Source organism: Amblyomma mixtum, chromosome 2, assembly GCF_055824585.1.
Source record: "Amblyomma mixtum isolate Tamu chromosome 2, ASM5582458v1, whole genome shotgun sequence".
NCBI classification, from domain to species: Eukaryota; Metazoa; Arthropoda; class Arachnida; order Ixodida; family Ixodidae; genus Amblyomma; species Amblyomma mixtum.
This window is the reverse complement of record NC_143013.1, coordinates 114,803,197-114,824,770: the sequence shown is the minus strand read 5'-3', so window position 1 is coordinate 114,824,770 and position 21,574 is coordinate 114,803,197. Positions and strand designations below refer to the sequence as shown.

The 21,574-nt window shown below is 43.0% G+C and overlaps 2 protein-coding genes across 11 annotated transcripts in view; one reads left to right on the top strand and one right to left on the bottom strand.

The window, feature by feature from the left end:
• Positions 1-21,574, bottom strand: part of LOC149360639 (complement factor B-like) — a 182,368-nt gene that overhangs the window by 61,809 nt on the left and 98,985 nt on the right. Inside the window, exon 9 of the mRNA XM_089572423.1 lies at positions 8,830-8,937. Within this exon, the coding sequence (XP_089428549.1) occupies positions 8,830-8,937 (108 nt within the window). The remainder of the gene's footprint in view (positions 1-8,829; positions 8,938-21,574) is intronic.
• Positions 1-21,574, top strand: part of LOC149360640 (uncharacterized) — a 164,098-nt gene that overhangs the window by 105,364 nt on the left and 37,160 nt on the right. For 9 of the 10 annotated variants that reach the window (XR_016288863.1, XR_016288859.1, XR_016288858.1 and 6 more), the window contains one exon: positions 1,549-1,836. Coding sequence is in view for 3 of the 10 variants with exons in the window: in XM_089572430.1 (XP_089428556.1) it covers positions 1,549-1,836 (288 nt within the window). In the remaining 7 variants the exon portion in view is untranslated. Of the gene's footprint in view, positions 1-1,548; positions 1,837-8,911; positions 9,164-21,574 lie in introns of those variants that run through there. The other variant, XM_089572429.1, reaches the window with a different exon arrangement.

Genomic DNA, 21,574 nt, shown 5'->3' with positions numbered 1-21,574 from the left:
AAGAGATGAAAAGACGGTAGAATTTCTGACATGTCGGTGCAATACAGAACGGACAGCATTTTTTTCAACTGATTCCAGTTTATTTGCATTCAAAACGTATCCAGCTTCCAAACATTGTAGCAGTACTGAACGATTGGGTTGAGTAGAGTTTTCTATTTATATTAGGATCTAATGTGCAGCGTGTCAATTGTGGTGTAAGTACCCAAGCCGTTAAGGAGTTTGTTAGAAACCAGATCTATGTGTTTGCCCCATCAAAGTTCCTGGGTAAATGTAAAGGTGAAGTCTATTCCATTACTCTGTTTAGGCAATTGTCATCGAGCTATTCGAGCAAGAAATAAGATGTTTGCTCAGAGAATGAGATTAAAGCAGTTTAACAGAAATTAATGCTCATAAACCGCAGCAAGCCACTTACATAAGTTTCAGAAGGAAGCCATGATATGAAGCCAATTTAACTGCATAACTGCCCTCTTGGGACAGTGGACACCTCAATCGTACCTTAAGCTACGTGGCGGTTGTGGCAGATGTGCGCTGCATGCTTTGGCATTGACAACGTTGTGCCAGAAACGCTGCCACCTGCCAGGGTGGCAGGGTGGTTGGGGACTTTAATGTAGATATAAAGACAAGCGTGAGTTTCCTACTACCTATGCGGGAGAAAATCTCGTTCCCCTAGCTCGTAACGGCTTCCACTGTTTTGACAACCTCACGAAATACTTGCGCAGATCACGTCTTTGAGAAGCATGCATTGGTGCAGCAAGTCGAGCCTATATCAATCTATTCCTCCGCCCACAAAGCTTCCTTCATGACAATCAAGAGCTTTTACTGGAGTGTTTCTTGAAGAGGGAATATGTGTGAAAAATGGCAAGTTTTCTGTCATTGTACGTACATATCTTGCTCGAATTCTTTGCCTCAATCTACCGAAAAGCTGGAACAGCTGATGAGCTGCGCTCAAATTTCGCTTTAGGTAGTAACGTAATCGTCGGCAATTTTTTTGTATTACCGTTTTTAAACAGCGCATAGCTCTTTTGTTTTCGGTTCACTTCGACTGGACAGCAGCTAATCGCGTTAACGCAGATGACACTATCTGGAATGAGGGGTCTCAAGTCTCGCCTTAGTGAAGGACTGCGGATTAGTCTTACGCGCATAAAGTGTATCAACCTTCACTGAAAATTTATAGCGCAAGGGCATTTTTGCGTTTCACCTAAATGGAATTCGGTTTACATTGACGTGTTCTTAAAAGTGGTATTTTGTTACTGTTTTGTGTGATTAACCACATCCCGGCTGTAAATCTCTATACTGTTTCTACTAGTGCAGCTTTACACGTTTTAGTATGTATATATATTTGGCTAGGTGAAGTGGTCGCAGCACAGTGTAACGAGAAATAATTTTATTCTAACACTGAATTCGGCATATGGCTCAATGATATCACGCTATTCACTTCTTTTCGTGCTTACACTTGCAAAACTTTTCTAGCCCGGATATCAGGTACATGGGCGTGGCAGTGACGCAACAATGCGACTGAAAAACGCGCTCTGTTTCTTCCTTTTCCAGTTCGCAACTTTCCTGGGTGCGTGCGCAAGCTCACCGCAGTGTCAAAGACAAGTTAATTCGACGCAACTTTTAGACCAACCAGAAGGAATTTTCAAGCTCTCTGATGCCCCGTGGAACGCCACCATGGTGCAAGTTTTCATGGCTGGCCGTGAAGTACTAGCCGCACCGACATCGACAACTGCCACCGACCTGCATATAAACGCCTGTCGCCCTTCAACGGACTTGAGTGGGCGTGGGAGTGACGCAACAATGCGACTGAAAAACGCGCTCTGTTTCTACCTTTTCCAGGTGAGCTATGGGCTTTTAAAACGTTCTGATGATGTTTTTCTTGTTGTCCTCCCATGCCCACAAGTTCTTATGCAGAATGCTTATGAATTTCTCTGGAAAATCCTGGACCGTAAAGAGGTAATGGCAACAATAACCAATTGCAAGGCGCGTCACATGAAGATGACTACGCTTCAATAGTAAATATCCTGCGTGACTTGCAAGTCCGTTCAACTAAAATTGAGCAAAGTCAGTCCGAAATCCTTGACTCTATGAATAGCATCAAGTCTAATCAGAAGGAGCTGAACGAAAAAGTTGCCAACATCTCGACTCTGCTCAGTTCAGTTGAATCCAAATTGTCAAGCTTCGATTCCTGTCGGGATGACATATCCTCATTGACAGTTACTACCGACGCCCTAAAACAAGAAAATGAAGCATTGAAAGCTAGATTGAATGATCTTGAGGATAGATCCCGGAGGGACAATCTGGTTTGGTTTGGTTTATGGGGTTTAACGTCCCAAAGCGACTAAGGCTATGAGAGACGCCGTAGTGGAGGGCTCCGGAAATTTCGACCACCTGGGGTTCTTTAACGTGCACTGACATCGCACAGTACACGGGCCTCTAGAATTTCTCCTCCAAAGAAATTCCAGCCGCCGCGGCCGGGATCGAACCCGCTTCTTTTGGGTCAGCAGCCGAGCACCATAACCGCTGAGCCACCGCGGCTGCGGGACAATCTGGTGTTTCTCGGTAGGCCAGATGTGGCAGGTGAAACATGGAAGGAATCCGAAGATAAAATTAGGAATGTGCTTCTTCAGGAAACGTTGTTAGATACTGCTGCCAGTGATATCTCCCGAGCACATCGGATTGGTATAGCTAAGCCAGATAAAACTAGGTCAATTGTTGCTAAATTTACAAACTATAAATCAAAGGAGAAAGTGCTTAGCTTTAAATCAAAGTTGAAAGACTCCGACGTTGTAGTCTCTGAAGACTTCTGCCCACCCACTTTACACGCTAGGAAAAAACTAATCGAATTTGCTCAGCAAACCGCGCCAGGAAATTTATTCAAGCTTCGCTACAAGCTTCTCTTAAACAACAAATGTTACATGTACTGTCCAGTCACCAGTAGTGTCAGAGAACAAAGTAACACACATGCTTCGACTGCACAGGTCGCAAACTCTCGTCATGATTCTACTGATTCTGCATAGATAAGAGATAAATAGCACAAACGACCAAGGGCCTAATAACGTCACTGTCCTTTTCACGAACATACGCAGTGCCATTAGAAATCGCGATGAACTGTCCTCCGCTACTGACACTACTTGCGCTGATATCGTTATCTTAACAGAAACGTGGCTAAGTGATTCCGTTCGAAACGAAGACATCTTTTGCACTAAAAAAACGCTTTTCGGTATTTCGCTGTGATCGTTCCTTCCGGCGAGGGGGTGGGGTACTGATTGCTGTTTCTGAAGACTTGAAATGCTTGCAGTTCGATGTTGCCACTCCGCTCGAATTCACTTGTGTTCAAATCACAGTTTGTATTCATAAGCTAGTATTTTGTACTTGTTATCGACCGCCGTCGAGTACATGCACCACGTTTAGCCCAACAGCCAGTACTTCATAATCATCAAATTTTATATCGGTCTGCTCCGACTTTTGTTTACCACAGGTAATTACTCAGCCAACAAGACTGACAGATTCCATATCCAATAGATTGGACCTATTGCTAACCAATGCGCCACATTTAGTTTCCAACATTAATTACTTGCCAGGAATAAGTGACCATTCTCTACTTTCAATCGAATAGAACTTACCGTCGTTCAAAATGCGAAGTAAAAAGAAAGTTATATACAATTACGGCCAGGCTAATTTCTCAACTATAAATGAGGCCCTTGCGCATTTTTTCGACAGTTTTCTAACAAACTTAGATCAACGTTCAGACGACATTAAATGGTGTTTATTTAGGAATAAACTGCAGGAACTTATAGATTTACACATCCCACAGATAAACATTACAACGAACCTTCATTCTCCGTGGTATTACCGGCAATTAAAACGTATCGATAATAGGAAGAGACGAATCTTTAGGAAAGCGAAGTCCTCCGGTAAACCGGAGCTTTGGTCGAAGCTAAAAGAAATTAGCAAAAGCTACAAAATAACATTGAAAGAAACGAAAGAGAACTTTTTAATGTGATATTGCCTTCAATGTTGACTAGCAATCCTAAAAGCTAAAAAGAAATTAGCAAAAGCTATAAAATAACATTGAAGGAAACGAAAGAGAACTTTTTTAATGTGATATTGCCTTCAATGTTGACTAGCAATCCTAAAAGCTAAAAAGAAATTAGCAAAAGCTACAAAATAACATTGAAGGAAACGAAAGAGAACTTTTAATGTGATATTGCCTTCAATGTTGACCAGCAATCCCAAAAAATTCTGGAGCATCATAAATAAGCAAGACCAATCAGATATTTCAATTCACGTCTCGCAATCAAATCCTGTTCCAGCTTCTAATTGTGCTAATATTCTAAATGAAACTTTTGGGAAAGCCTTTTCACGCACTTCTAATGCAACGTTCCCTTATTACGAATATCACATTGAGTTTCGAATGGATCCGATAAGGTTTGATTCTTTTGGTACCATTAATATCATTGACAACCTAAAACTGAGTTCATCTTGCGGCCCTGACAATATTAATACTAAAATATTCAAGAACACTAAAGTTTACAGCGCTATCATATTATCTCAAATATTCGAACAGTCCATTGAGCTCGGCAGGTTACCAGAAGACTGAACGGTAGGTAAGGTGGTTCCACTCCACAAATCTGGTGACAAGCACTCATCAGCTAACTACCGCCCAATATCGTTAACAAGCATTTGCTGTAAAATCATGGAGCACGTCATATATTCTCACTTGGTAAAGTTTCTTGAAAACAACTCATTTTTCACCCCTATGCAACATGGCTTTCCTAAATTTTTTTCTTGCGAAACACAGCTTCTCACTTTAACTAATGTCATTCAATGTTTTCTTGACCGCGGTTGTGAAGTCGACTGTAACTTTCTAGATTTTTGCAAAGCATTCGACAAAGTGCCCCACAGCTTGCTTCTTTATAAACTCAGCAAACTGAATATTGACCCTAACGTACTGGCGTGCATTAAATCCTTTCTAACGAACCGATCACAATTCGTGCACGCTAACAATCACAACTCTTTGTTAATTGCAGTAACACCTGGTGTGCCGCAGGGATCGGTGCTCGGTCCCTTACATTTAATTGTTTACATTAACGATCTACCTTCCAACCTTTTCTGTTCTATGAAACTTTTTGCTGACGACTGTGCTGTTTTTCATGTGATTAAGAATTCTAACGACGTTGAATTGCTACAGGCTGGCCTGGACGCAGTCTCTATCTGGTGCTCTAATTGGCGAATGGCCCTTAATGAAACTAATTTTTTTTTGTTTATTTCTCCTTCGGGCAACATACAGGTATTGCCCACGAGGCAAGACAAAAGGAGGTGCTAAACCTCCTGACTGGGTCTTGTCCTCGCCTGGGTACAGCAGCAGGAGCGGTATTGCATTGTACCACAACAAAAGGCTGTCTTTGCCATCGCTTACAAAACAGACGCATCATAAACAGTTCTTGTAAATATATACAGATAATAAAATAATAATACACACTAAATCATATACAAAAATGGTACAGTAATGCAATACATTAGGGTTGTTCGAACCGATACAGCATTCCCTGCTGAAAAAAAAAGTTCTACGACGCAACAACCCCACAGACCATCCACCAAAGAACACCACACAATCTGCACGACATACCACTCCATCGGCACGACATATCATACGAATTGTATGGCATATCATACAGACCGCACGATATGCCACACAGACCGCACGACATCCTACTATGAACAATCTATGAGGCCACCGCACCACAGAACTCCCCTCAGCAGGGTTACATCAAACGGAACCAGAAGTAAGCATTTTGTTAGGACACAACGTTAGACAAAAAGAAAGACGAACAGATGCGTTTAAAACCCCTGTGCGTGGAACTATTTTTAGCTGCATCTATTACAGACGGATGAGAATTACACATCAACATGATCTGATGCTCAATTGATTGTGTTCCGTAGTTAGTACGAGGCCTATTTACCACAACAGAAGTTTGACGCAAGCTGTAACCAGTAGATCTGTTTAGGTACGTGTTAAAAAAATTAATGTAATTTGTTTTTATTTCGTTATAAATAAACACACATATTTTGAGTTCATACATGATTTTCACAGGGATCATTCGAGACTGTGTATTTGCCGAGCAACTATTTGTGTTGTTTCCTGCAGGTAAAAGTAACCGAGCTGCACGCGACTGCAGCGCTGATATTTTTTCTAAGTCAGTTTTGTTACAAGTACCCCAGATAAGAAGACAATAACTGATGCGAGAATGGATAAGAGAGAAATACAACTGTCTTTTCAGCGAGCAAGGTATAAGATCTCGAAGCCGGGAAAGCATACCAATAGCTCTCGCTATCTTGACACGGGTGTGGTCTATGTGGTCGCTCCAGCCTAGGTTGTGATGGAATTTAACTCCTAGAAAGGAATGGGAGCTGACACGTTCAAGGTAGCAAGAGCCGTAGCGAAGCTTAAAATCGTAATCTATTGGTTTGTTTTTTGCACAAAAAAGCATAAATTTAGTTTTTTTCTCGTTGAGTTCAAGACTATTTAAGTTTAGCCATACACTAAGATTTAATAGCCACGTGTTAGCAGTGTTTTCAAGTTCATTAAGATTTGTTCCAGAGAAGAATACATTCGTATCGTCTGCATATAATACTATGTCATCAGTTTGAGGAATGTTAACTATATCGTTTATATAGATCAAGAAGAGCAAAGGGCCTAATATAGATCCTTGCGGTACACCATATTTTACAGTCCTTGGGTTTGATTTGTAGCCATGTAGGCATACGAACTGAAAACGCGACTCAAGGTAACTGCGCATGAGTTGAAGTGCTATGCCCCTAATTCCACATATTTCCAGTTTTCTTAGCAAAATATGATGTTTGATGGAATCGAAGGCTTTGCGAAAATCTAGAAATATTCCAACGGTGTACAGCTTATCCTCAATATTTTTAATTATTTTATTTTTTATTTGTACGAGAGCCATTTCAGTTGATCTTCCTTTCTGGAACCCGTACTGCTTTGTTGATATGATGTTTTTTGCAACAAAAAAGTTGTTGAGGCGTTTGTGTATGACACGTTCAATCACTTTCGAAAAAAGAGGCAAAACTGAAATCGGCCTATAGTTGTTCAGGTCACTGTATTTTCCTCCCTTGTGAATGACGACGACACGAGCTATCTTCATTTTCTCAGGAAAGATTCCCGAAGCGAGTATGCGGTTGCAGATGTAAGCGAGCGGTTTTGAGATTAAGTGGGCAGTTTCTTTTATAGGTGCGGCTTTAATGTCGTCGTGGCCAGCTGCCGATCGGTTATCGAACGAGTTTATTATAAGGTTTATCTCATCCTCAGAAGTGGGCGTTAAAAATGCACTTTCAAGCAGCGCCTGCCCTATATATCTCTCCAGACTGCTGTGAGGCAATGAAAGAGATGAAAAGTTTCCAGCACCTGCGTTAGCTAGATGATCATTGATAAGGTTAACTAAGTTTTGCTCCGAATAAGTGGCTCCATTTATAACTAATTCAAATGGTATACCAGAAACGTGCTTGGCGTTTAGTTCATTGAATTGTTTCCATGTTTTTCGGGGGTTATCTGCGCACTTTTCGAACTCATGTTGATAGAATCTACACTTGGCTTTCTTTAAGTCAGAGCTAAGTTTGTTTCTGAACCGCTTGAATTCTTGCAGCTTTGCAATATCACGCGTCCGCAGAAACTGTTCGAACAAAGTGATGCGTTTCTCACGTCGTAAAATGGATAATACTCCAGTCTATTTTATTAACAATACATCTTTAGCACCAGTTACATCGTTTAAATATCTTGGTGTGCATCTAACCCCAAACCTCACTTGGAATGATGATGTCATCCACATTGTCGCCAACGCTAATCGCATGCTGGGATACCTAAAAAGAAATTTTTCTCTTGCTTCTCTATAAATCCTTGGTGCGTGCTAAGGTAGAATATGCTTCTTCAATTTGGGACCCGCAAACTAAATCATTGATAACAGCTCTTGAAGCTGTAAAATCGAGCAGCCCGTTTTATTTTTTCGGACTATAATCGTTCACATAGCGTGACACTCATGAAAAATGCATTGTCATTACCACCCCTTGAGACGCGCAGAAAAGTGTCACGACTGAGCCTTTCCTTTAAAATTTTTCACACGAACAAATACCTAAAAAGAACATTGTTCATTCCACCTACATACATTTCATCACGCGTTGATCATCCGCACAAGGTCGGCATCCCACTTTGCCGCACTACTGCTTGCTTGGCATCTTTCATTCCCAGGACGTCATCGGAGTGGAACCACCTACCTGCAGCCTTACTTACTACTAACAACATTGAAGAATTTAAAAAACAGTTGCGGGATCATTTTGTAGTTGATTGAGATAAAATGGTCATTTTATTTATTTTCACGTTGCTATCCTGTATAGAGCGATTTCGCCAATTTTAAACATGCATTTTCGTTATTTTTGCCGCTTATTGTTGCTAACTGTGCTGTCATTGCTTTGTATTATAGCTTGTGTTATGAGTACTCCTAAATGACTTTATGCCTTAACACTACTTTGTATACTCTTGTTTCTCAAACGTAAAGTTTTTTCGCGCTTCATACTTTTTTGCAATATTGTTTACTTGTATTCTCTTCACTTCGAAATCTTGTGTAATGATGCTGCTAAATACACGCGTTAGCTATTGTTTTAAATAACCCGTTGTGTATATATTCTGTACGAATTTGTAACCGCTCACTGCCTTCTCTAATGCCCTCCAAGGGCCATGAAGGAACCTGAAATAAATAAATAAATAAATAAATAAATAAATAAATAAATAAATAAATAAATAAATATAGGAATTCTTACCGTCTGAGATTAGAAATGCAGCAAACTTTACATTTCTAAAGCGGGTCTTGGCGATTGCGACCCTTTTCGTCAATTCTTTCAGGCCCACTTGGATAGATGTCCCGCCACCTGGAAAAAGGGAAGCGAAATGAGCAAGGAAATATCATCTCTATGCCCTCTATAAAGTTCAGGTACCACACGACCGGTGCACTCAAGATTACTGAAGCTAAATGTGCTCGAAGTACCCGGCTGCCAGTATATTATGCATTCTTTTGCGATCGCTTCAAATTAGCTCCGCTCAACTTGTTTTGTTAACGTCTCTAACCATTTGGCCTCTATTCTCAATGTCGTCGTAGGAGCCCGCCGTTTTAGCTGTCATTGTGGCAGAACAAACACGTTGATTGATGCATATCCAAAGAGCATGTACAGGGTTGGCCAAAAGTTCAAACCATAGGATCTGTTTTTGAGTATTATAGAAGGACACTAAGAACTCGGGAATTACCAGAGTATTAGAAGTGAGCGTCATGCTTTTCCTACACCATACAGATATAGTGAGCTTGGCCTGTGACCTGCGAATTTTTCACCAACCCTGTAACTTCAACATATTGCCACTAGAAAATATAAAACTATAATTGGTATTAAAAAAAACGACTAAGAAAAACCGAAATATCAATTTCAGAGTATTTCACACAAACAGGCAATATGATTACTCTCTTAAACATTACTATGCTGACGGGAGTGAGCCTACACATCATAATTTAGTACTTATTACCGAAGGATACGATGAGCTCTGTTACATTCCGACCTTCGCTCACAAAGCGACTGGTAGGCTTCATCGCAAATTTCTTACAAAAAGAATGATCAAATGGCAGATGTTTAGCTGCTGGTAGTGGTGCTGCAAGCTGCTAGTGGTATGTTCAGTCGCTCCTGGCAAAATCGTCATTATAACACGGCGCGCCTCTAACAGAGGCCGCGTAATCCGTCTTTAGTTTTTATGAGATCAGCTTTAAATATCCGGCAGCTGTAGCTTAACAACAATGACCGTACTCCTTCCGCACACTGCAAATATGGTAGTTGCAATCCATGAAATCTCCCACTAGCTAATGTATGTACTATCGGGGACAAAAGTGGTATACTTGCGCGGCAGGAGCCGGAGCAACGCAACACTGCGTTGGAACACCATCTACAGGCGGCATCTTGGATCGAGACAGCCAATGCGGGACCTTTATTATCAGCAGGCGTGTAGCTTGGCTCGTTGCAATGTTTCGTGCTTTGGGTCGCCTAAATTCCGCAGTTCTCCGTTGCTCCGGCTCCCGCCAAGTGGAGTATACCATTTTTGTCCCCGATAGTACATACATCCTAAGGCAGTGAGTTGCCAAGGAATGTACACAGCTTCTCGAAACCAACGTATGCTGGCCAGCAGGAAGCTAAAGCCAACGTAAATATTTTACCCCTTAGGCCTTACACGGGGTTTCTTGGGCTTGGACTAAAAGGGAAGCTAGGCGTTTTTAGCTTATTATGGTCCCATCTAGCCCACACCTAAAGCACCTTGAAAGGGTTGTTTTTACACTCAGTTTATCCGTACATACACACTAATACCAGGCACCTCATTTGCGGTCATTACCTACATCAGCCTGATTGCAGCACTGCAAGACTTAGACATATTTTATTGATATACATCACTGCAATTTATCCTGTAGTGTTTCAGGTGGCCGCCTCCTCTCAGGAAACTTTCTAATCTCAACCGGTAACCTTGGAAATTAATGATGGGTTTCAAAGCGCGACAAGACGGAGACGAAAGGAAAAGAACACACACGACAAGCGCTTGTCGTGTGAGTTCTTTTCCTTTCGTCTCCGTCTTGTCGTGCTTTGAAACCCATGATGAATGTTTACCAACTTGCCCAACTTTTTGCCCTCCTCCAATGCATTGGAAATTAATAAGCTCTGCTATGCATTCCCTCTCTTGTAATCTGTTCCACAACCATATGAAAATATCGGTTAGCTTGGTACTGCATTGCATGCCGGCTCCGCATCCAAATCTGGTTGATATAATTACACTATCTTTCAGTCCATTTTGTTCTGCCCCGTTCGGCTCTGCTTGTCTCTTAAAGTTAACCAATCATTTTCATTCCCGTGTCTTCCTTTGTTGTCCTGAATTTAGGTTCAACATTTTTCGTTAGCCTTCGCATTTCTGTTGCGTAGGTTAGTGACAGCATGTTACAACTCTTACATACTTTCCTCTTGAGGGATGTTGGTAAACTGCAAATCATCACTGGGAGTGCCTCCACAATGCATTGCTCTCTGTCCTTGTTTTAGCATGTATTCCAATTTCGTTGTCCGGATGTCTTGTTATGCCCTGCCCCAAGTAGACTTATTTCCTTACCATTCCCAGCTGTGGTGCACTTCCAAGGCTGCTGACCATTACTTTAAAGTTCTTCAGAATAAATTTTATACCCGCCGTCATGATTTCCCTATCAAGGCCCACGATTGTGTTTTACAATTTGCGGCCTGAGTTACTTTGAAAGTCAACGTCATCATTGAAAAGATTGAAAGATTGAAAGATTGAAAAGATTTATTTCAGCAGAGCAGTTACAGCATCTGCTGCAGGGGCAGAGGCTAAAGGCTGTGGTGCCTGACGAGGCCTCTGTCCCTCTGCAGTCGACGGAAGTGCAATACAAATTTGAGCATAACAAGAAGGTAAGTCACATAATTGAAACAAATGTGGGTAAAGTATGCCATTATAATCACAACATTAACACAGTATGATAAGTAGAAAAAAAAAATGCAAGGATATTATACAGAGATTTTGTTCAGTAGACAATACATTGAAGGACACTTATAACAAAAATAAAGTGAAAAACCATAGTACAAGAGAAGGATACATCCTGTGTATGCATGTCATATGTACTCGTCACTCCCCGTACAAAACACCTGATATTATTAGGACATCTTTAATGTGCTTTTTGAATGTGCTAATATTAGATGCGAAATTCAAGTTACCTTCAAGTTTATTGAGAATCGAAGCCATTTGATAAGGAACTGTTTGTTTACCGTAATTGGTTCTAGTTTTTGGTATGCGTCTTTTATTGTGTCGGAAAGGATAAGTGGAGTTTTCTTCCCTGTCGCAAATGTGCAGCTTCCGGAGTTGTACGAACTGAAGTAGTTTATAGTAGTATAGCTGGTCAGCCCTCAGCATTTTATATTTTAAGAACAAAGGAGAAGTTTGTAGGAGCTGGTAACGTCCATAATAATTTTCATAACAACGTAATATCTTTTTCTGCAGTATTATGAGCTTATTGTAATTACCCTTTGTTGTGGTTCCCCACACCATCATCCCATATATTAGTTTTGAATAGAACAGGGAGTTGTACAACAATTGTTTTAGCCATAGAGGAATTATGTGCCCTACTTTGTATAAACATCCTACGGTTCGTGCTAGTTCATTTGTTAGATTATTCACATGTGGCGTCCATGACAATTCTTCCTGGAACTATACGCCAAGGAATTTTTGTTCTTTAACCAAGGAAAGACATTGGTCATCAAACTTAAGTGTTATTCTTTTGTGCAGTGGTTTGTTAACTGGGCGAAATACGATGAATGTTGTCTTTTTTGAATTCAGTTCTAGCATATTTTCCTTCAGCCAGCTGGACAAGTGCACTAGGTAGTTATTTACTTTGGTTTCGAGTGCTGTTATCTCATGCGATGTGAAAAAAAATATTAGTGTCATCTGCATACATAATGATCTCTGGTGATTCAGGTATTTTCACAATATCATTAATATACGCGAGGAAGAGCAACGGTCCTAATATCGATCCCTGTGGGACACCCTGAGTTAGTTTTAACTGTGATGAACTTGAGCCATTAATGAGTACTATTTGATATCGATCATAAAGATAAGAAGATAAAAGTTGCAGGGCAACACCACGTACACCGTACATAGATAATTTGTGTAGTAAGATGTTGTATTGGATAGAATCGAACGCCTTTTTAATATCGAGAAAAAGTCCTACTGTGTATTTTCGATCCTCAATGTTAGAAATTATTTTATCCTTAATGTATAACAAAGCCTGCTCCGTTGATTTCCCTTTTCGAAAACCATATTGACTTTCTGTAATAATGTTCTGTTTATCAAAAAATGACACTAATCGGTTATGAATGACACCTTCAAAAATTTTTGAAAGCGTTGGCAGGACGGATATAGGGCGGTAATTTGCTAAGTTTTCAGGGCCCGCGCCTTTATATATAGGGGTGACTCTTGCTACCTTTAACTTTTGTGGAAAGACTCCTGTGGACAACGTAAGATTTATAATAAAGGCCAAACTAACGGATATCACAGCGGATATATACTTCAACTCAATCGGGCCGATGACATCGATTCCAGCAGCAGCATTACTTTTAAGCTTGTTTATTAACATTTCTACTTCGTGAGGAGTTGTTGGGCGCATATAAATTGACTCGCATAACGGTGTTATGGTCGATACTGACTGATCAGTGCAATTCTTTGTTGTACAGGCATTCGAGCCTACTTTAATAAAATGCATGTTCATAGCATTGGCGAGAGCATCACCGCGCACAATCTTGCCATCAATGGTGATTTCAGTAATATTTAAACACTTTTTAGTTCTTCCAGTGAGTGTATTTACTGCATCCCACACCTTTCTAGGATTTTCTCTTATGCTATCGAATTTACTATGGAAGTATTCTGCCTTAGCTTTCTTCAGATCGGATGTTAGTGCGTTCCGGTACTTTTTAAATTTCAAAAATAAACCTGGGTCTCTTTTGTGCAAAAATTCGTGGTACATTTTGTCCTTTGTTTTTATGCGGCTGTAAAGAAGTGAATTCATCCATGGTTTTCGGAATTTTTTGTTTCTACGAGAAATGACGTTTTCTTCTGGAAATGCCACATCATACGAGGAACGTAACAAGGTGAAGAATATATCGAAGGCTTTGTTAGCGTCTTTTTGTTTATAGATTTCACTCCAGTCAACTCTTTCTATCAGACGCGCAAAGCGCTGCAGAGTTTCATCAGTGATTTTTCGACGCGTATGAAGCAGCGCATCCGGGTCTTTCCTGGTTTTCTTTTGGGTTACCGCAATAAAAAATAATGGCAAGTGGTCGCTCAAGTCAGATGAGAGCACTCCAGAATAAAATTCATGAGGTTCTAAATTTGTTACGCATACGTCTAACAGTGTAGCACTCTGTGTGGTTATTCTTGTTGGCATGCGTATGCTGTTTTCGGAATCGTATGTAGAAAGAAGAGTCTTTAGTTCGCTGGCGTGCAAGTCATTGGAAGAAAGGTCTATGTTTATATCTCCCAGAATAACGCATGAATATTGTTTTGCACCAACGAAGGAAAAAAACGTGTCAAGAAATTGCAAGAAGTTTCTTTTGTGCCCCATTGGAGGACGATACACAACTAAGATCACAAACTTCCCAACTCGTGCTCCTAGGCATTCAATATCTGGTGATATAAATGAGAAATCTTGTAATATTTCATACGTGAGTGTTTCCTTAAAATATACAGAGATTCCTCCGCCTCTCTTGTGTTCGCGATATACATGCCGAGGAATGTAGCCGGAGAAAAGTGGTGCATCATCAGGAGTTGTAATCCATGTCTCGGAAAAGGCCAGGATGTCATAATTTATTTTGAACGGTTCGAGAAACGTATTTATATCGTCACTCTTTTTTTTAATACTTCGAATGTTCACATGCATTGCGGAAAAAGTACTATCTGTGTTGCTGTGCTGGTTATTGAATTCCTGGGTGCTATAGTAGCTATACATGCTTAACCTGTGGTGTGCTGGTGTGTTTGCTGGTGTTTCGCTTGCTACTCTTATGCAGTAATCAGGGCCAGGTCCGCGTGACTAGCGATTTGAATAGCCGACCCATGTTCTTCTTTACGGGCAAGTATTTTTCCGCCTGCAGTCCAAACGAACTTCCAACCGTTTTCCTTCTTTTTCTTGATTGCAGCAGAAAGCAATACCTTGTTTGCCTGAGTTAGGTGTTCATTGACAAAAATTGGTTTTCCCGTTTCATCACCCAGCACAGTGGTATCAACTCTTTTTTTTCTGCATTTGTTCAGAATGTCATTTCGCTTGCTTCTGCGCACAAACCGCACGATGATGTTTTGCACATCTGAATTCTGCGTACGGACCCAGTGGCATGCATCGATATCAGCAGTATCAACTTTTTCACCAATATGGTCACCTATCTTTTTAACCACAGTGAGGGGATCAGTTCCGGAGGAAACACCTTTGATTTCTAGGTTGTTCAATCGTTGATATTGCTCAAGGTCTTCACATTTGCGCGCTAAGCGTTCGTTTTCTGCCTTCAGTTCCTGGTTCTGTCTGAACATTTCTTGCATTTCTTGCCTGAGCTGCTTTATTTCATCGGCCGTGTTCTTCACTTCGGTGCAAACATCAGTGCAGAATGAAACGCTGTCTTTTAGCTCGCGCATTTCAGCCCTGAAATCACGCTTAAAATTTTCAAATGCGGTTACCAACTCTTGCAGCTCCTTCATATCTGTGGTTTCTTTTTCATACTATTTTCCAGCGTTTTTCACGTTCCCCTTCCCCATTCTAACACATCATGCAGCAAGGGCAGTATTCGGCAGCAGTGCACCACAATAACAGACAAAATACATAAGGTAGAAACAGTTGCACACTGTAATTCTCACCTGCAAAAGCAGAGAGTAGAGAACGTTCCTTAGACAGGTGTGGTTAGCGCACTGCCGCCGAACTGCGTGGTGGGCTCGTTGCGGATGCCTTTTTATGCCGTGAATGGCTCCGGAAGCGCTGATAGCCTCTTCCCCTGTAGATTTCCGTGACGTAGGTATGGCGTTGCAAGCGATGATCTTGCTTCCAGAATGCTATCTGTCTGGAACACGGCGAACGGGTTTTCGTTGCCAGGTAGCGCAGGATGCGGCGTGCAGAAGATCTGCAAAAGCAGAGAGCAGAGAACGTTCCTTAGACAGGTGTGGTTAGCGCACTGCCGCCGAACTGCGTGGTGGGCTCGTTGCGGATGCCTTTTTATGCCGTGAATGGCTCCGGAAGCGCTGATAGCCTCTTCCCCTGTAGATTTCCGTGACGTAGGTATGGCGTTGCAAGCGATGATCTTGCTTCCAGAATGCTATCTGTCTGGAACACGGCGAACGGGTTTTCGTTGCCAGGTAGCGCAGGATGCGGCGTGCAGAAGATCTGCAAAAGCAGAGAGCAGAGAACGTTCCTTAGACAGGTGTGGTTAGCGCACTGCCGCCGAACTGCGTCATCATTTATCATCATTTATAGACCCTTAAAAGTCCCTTAAGGACATTACGTCAGTAGGTATAAACAGATGATTAGCGGCCGTACAGTCATATCAAACACATGCATACATATCATCGGGAAATCGAATCTGCTAGCTTTTCTGCCGAAGTATTCTAAATCCAGTTCTCACAGTACCCCTTTAAGCACGTGGTGAATAGAGCCGGAGGGGTCTTCACTGGTTGCCTGACAACCTTCATGAGTGGATACTTTTCCCGGAAAGGGCTATGGTTGCTGTACAAACACAGCACTACCGCTTTTGATATTTTACACTGTGTTTGCATGTTCCTCTTCTACGTTATTTATTTATTTATTTACAGAATACCTGCGTCGCCTCGAAGGCATTATTGCAGGGGAGACAGTTTCAAAACAACGTATTCATTTTCACACAAAAAGCAACAAGAACATTAAGCGAAGTTAACATCAAAGTAAAACAAAACAATAAGTGAACATTATTAAGGTAACAAAAATCTTGAACAATAGTAGGAAAAGATTAGATTGTCAGGAATACAGTCGACAGTAAAAATCGCGATTATAAAAGACTGAAACGCACTCTTCCGGCAGCAAGTTCCAGTCTTTCACAGTTTGTGGAAAGAATGATTTAGAAAAACTGTTTGTGTTAGTATTGTATTCGCGCACCTTCTTGGAGTGGTCGTGCCGAGTCGAGACGTAAGTTGGTTCCAAAAGGTAGATACAGCTATCAATTCCAGTTTGATTATGGTTAAGCATGCCTGCATAACTGCATAAATGATCAGGTTTTTAGGGGTCAAGCATGTTGTCGCCAACCATTCGTACACATATTATATATATGTAAATAGCACAAAACGGTAAACGTACTTGGTTGCTAGAGGTAAAATGCGAAATTGAGAAACGCTTCATTTAAGTAAACATTTATTGGGAGGCGACGTTTCGGACACGCCCTGTAGGAAGCGTCGACTCCCAATAAATGTTTACTTAAATGAAGCGTTTCTCATATATATATATATATATATATATATATATATATATATATATATATATATATATATATATATATATATATATATATATATATATATATATATATATATATATATATATATATCCAAGAGCCACAGAAACCAAGGGACATGGGGGATTTTTAATTATTTTATTTATTCATTTTGTGCTGTTGTTCGATTAAGAATATTACTGAATATGTTACCGCTTAAACTAATTGATTAGAAAAGCAGAAGAAAAAACAACCACATTCCGCAGGTGGGATCCGAGCCCACGACCTCCGAATTACGCGTCCGGTGCTCTACCGCTGAGCTACGGCGACGGCTGTCAATTCTTCTGCTTTCGGGGGTATTTATGTTTACAAATAACCTAACCTTTACAGTGTTCACCAGCGCCACCCACGCTCTGAAGCGGCGGACGTAGCACGTCCTGAGTTACCGCGGATGTGACGTAGAACGTCATCGAACGTCGAGAGTGGAAGCTGTGTCAGAACCCTCTTATGCTTCCTATGGCGTCAGGGCTGCCAGAACCGAGGCCCCCGCTAAGCAATTAAGCAAACAAGAGAGGGGGGATTAGGGGCTCGTTATAAATATGAGAGAAGCCAACCAAGGGACACGAGGGATTTTTAATTAATCTATTTATTTTGTGCTGTTGTTCGAATAAGAATATTACTGAATATGTTACCGCTTAAAGCTAATTGATTAGAAAAGCAGAAGAAAAACAACCACATGCCGCCGGTGGGATCCGAACCCACGACCTCCGAATTACGCGTCCGGTGCTCAACCGCTGAGCTACGGCGATGGCTGTCAATTCTTCTGCTTTCGGGGGTATTTATGTTTACAAATAACCTAACCTTTAGAGTGTTCACCAGCGCCACCCTCGCTCTTAAGCGGCGGACGTAGCACGTCCTGAGTTAGGGGTGGGAGCCTCGTTAAGCTACTGAGTTTGTGGCTTTTTGCTCCTACCCTAGCATTTCTTTTCTGTTTCAGGACAAAAATGCTGAATAAAGTTGATTGATTGATTGATTGATTGATTGATTGATTGATTGATTGATTGATTGATGTGACGTAGAACGTCATCGAAGGTCGAGAGTGGAAGCTGTGTGAGAACCCTCTTATGCTTCCTATGCCGTCAAGGCTGCCAGAACCGAGGCCCTCGCTAATTAAGCAGACAAGAGAGGGGTGATGAGGGGCTCGTTATAAATATGAGAGAAGCCAACAGCCACAGAAACCAAGGGACAGGAGGGATTTTTAATTTATTTATTTATTTTGTGCTGTTGTTCGATTAAGAATATTACTGAATATGTTACCGCTTAAAGCTCATCGATTATAAAAGCAGAAGAAATATATATATATATATATATATATTGTTACAGGTTCTATTTACAAATACTATTTACAAGGCAGGTCGAGAAGAGCCTGGTGCGCCGGCGGCAGGATACTGGACTTTCTCTTCTTCTTCCAGCCGCCTCACGTCTTCTTTGTTCCTCAGAGCCCATGCGCAGCACGTGACATTTCCCCGTTCGCAGACGAAGCCCTCCGGGCCAGTGAATCAATCGGGATCCCGAGAGTGGAATGGCTTCAGCCGTGCGACATGCACGACCTGGGTTGTCCTTGAGCGGCGTCCTTGCGTTGATTGGGGAGAGATGACATAGTTGAGGTCATTGAGGCGAGCAACAACGATGAACGGGCCTGTGTAGTGGGATAGCAGCTTTTCTGATAAACCACGCTTGCGTAGGGGCGTCCACAACCATACAACGTCACCGGGCAGGTAGGAGACATCCTTGCGCCGGCGGTCATAACGCTGCTTAGAGCGATGCTGTGATGCCAAGGTGCGTATCCGGGCAATCCGACGGGCTTCTTCAGCGCGACATAGAGTGTTGGCAATAGAAGGCTCGGTGTCGAGAGAGAAAGGTAAGATGCTGTCGAGGGAGCTTCGAGGCGGACGGGCATAAAGGAGGAAGAATGGGCTGTAACCAGTTATTTCATGCCTCGACGTGTTATAGGCGTATGTAATGAAGGGAAGCACGTCGTCCCAGTTCTTATGGCGGGAATCGACATACATGGCCAGCATGGTCGTGAGTGTTCGATTGGTACGTTCAACCAGTCCATTCGTCTGGGGGTGGTACGGCGTCGAGTGGCGAAAATGGCATGAACTAAGACGCAGAAGCTCTTCCACAATGTCTGCCGTAAACTGGCGACCGCGGTCACTGATAACAACTCGAGGAGGTCCATGCCGGAGGATGACAGCGCGAAGAAGGAAGAGCGAGACCTCAGCAACGGTGGCGCAAGGTAGGGCGGCGGTCTCACAGTAACGGGTGAGGTGATCAACGCACACTATAATCCAGCGGTTACCGTTGGACGAGCGGGGAAACGGGCCGAGCAGATCGAGTCCAACTTGTTCATATGGCGTGCTTGGAGGTGGCACAGGATGCAGGCGTCCAGGCGAAGAAGTCGTGGGAAGCTTGAACCGCTGACACTGCACGCAGGTGGCCACGTAGCGCTGAACCATATGACGCATTTTTGGCCAGTAAAAACGTTCTTTGATGCGGTTAAGGGTCCTGGCAAACCCCAAGTGCCCAGCCGTGACGTCATCGTGCATTGCCTGCAGAACAGAGGAGTACAGAGTAGCCGGAACGACGAGGAGAAAGCGCGCACCTCCAGGCGAGTAATTCGTTCTATAGAGTAAACCGTCGCGAATGCAGAAAGGGCTTGCGGATGTCGGGTCACGGGCTGCGGCAAAAAGCGGCGCCAAGTGCTGATCCTTGCGTTGTTCCGTCTGGAAAGTGCCAAGATCTGGAAACTCTTGGGAAACGGCAGCGAGATAGTCGTCGAAGTTTTCATCATCGGAGCGGCAGCCGCGAGAGGTAATCTGCGTCGGCGTGTTGGCGGCCACTTTTGTAAGACACTTTGAAGTTAAACTCTTGGAGGCGTAACGCCCAGCGGGCCAACCGACCGCAGGGGTCGCGTAGATTGACCAGCCAGCACAGAGAATGGTGGTCTGTGACGACTGTAAAAGCACGTCCATAAAGGTACGAACGAAACCGTTGTACGCCGAAAACAACGGCGAGACACTCTTGCTCTGTTACAGTGTAATTGCGTTCCGACTTGCTGAGGGTGCGACTTGCATAAGCGACAACCTGTTGATTGCCCTCATGGCGTTGGATAAGCACAGCACCCACGCCGATGCCGCTGGCGTCAGTGTGGAGTTCAGTCGGTGCTGTCGGGCAGAAATGACGTAATATTGGCCGCGAGGTGAGGAGAAACTTGAGCTGCCGAAACGCGGAGTCGCATTCGGGAGTCCAGTGGAAAGGGGTGTCTTTCTGCAGGAGACTTGTAAGCGGGTAGGCTAAATCAGAAAACTTGGGAACGAAACGCCGAAAATATGAGCAAAGTCCTAGGAAACTCCTAAGCTCTTTCACTGATTTGGGTTCTTTGACACTGCTTACAGCTTCAACCTTCTGCGGGTCGGGTCTGACGCCATCCTTGTCAACGAGATGACCAAGCACAGTAATTTGGCGTTCACCGAAGCGACACTTCTTCGAGTTCAGCACGAGGCCCGCTCTCTCTATGCAGTCTAGGACAATGGCTAAGCGGCTGTTATGTTCGGCGAAGGTCCTACCAAAAATAACAACATCGTCCAGATAACACATGCAAACTTGCCACTTCAGGCCACGTAAAAGCGTATCCATAAATCGTTCAAAAGTGGCAGGAGCGTTGCAAAGGCCGAAAGGCATAACATTAAATTCATACAACCCGTCAGGTGTCACGAATGCTGTCTTCTCTTTGTCTTGCGGGTGCATCGGGATCTGCCAGTACCCGGACCGTAGATCCACCGAGGAAAAGTAGGAGGCTGAGTGGAGGCAGTCAATGGCATCATCAACGCGCGGGAGCGGGCAAACATCCTTCTTTGTGACAGTGTTAAGCCGGCGGTAGTCGACACAAAATCGCCAAGTGCCATCTTTCTTTTTGACAAGGATCACTGGAGCAGCCCACGGGCTTGAGGATTCCTGAATGATGCCGCGGTGCAACATGTCACGGACTTGTTCATCGATTATCTGACGTTCGGAAGGCGAGACGCGGTATGGCTTCTGTCGAATCGGCTGTGCAGATCCAGTATTGATCATGTGATGGGTACGGGAAGCTGGAATCGGCGGTGGTTGGTCGCGACCAAAGTCAAACACGTCAGCATGCTTCATAAGAACGGCCACTAGTACCTGGCGGTCGCTAGTGGGTAGGGATTTGTTGACCATGGCTAGGAATTGAGAGTCGCTCAGATCGCGGCGTCTAGTTGGACGAGACACGTTGTCAGTGATCGCGGCAACTGGTACAGAAAAACGTTCTTCAAAGCCAGCAAGTTTTAAACCACATGGCAATACTGCAGGTTCGTTGGAGTGATTGACAGTCCAAAGAGTGGCATGGCCCTTGGTCACATGGACGACGCTGCGGGGTACTAGCACACTTTTCTTTGCACAGTTAAGGGAACAA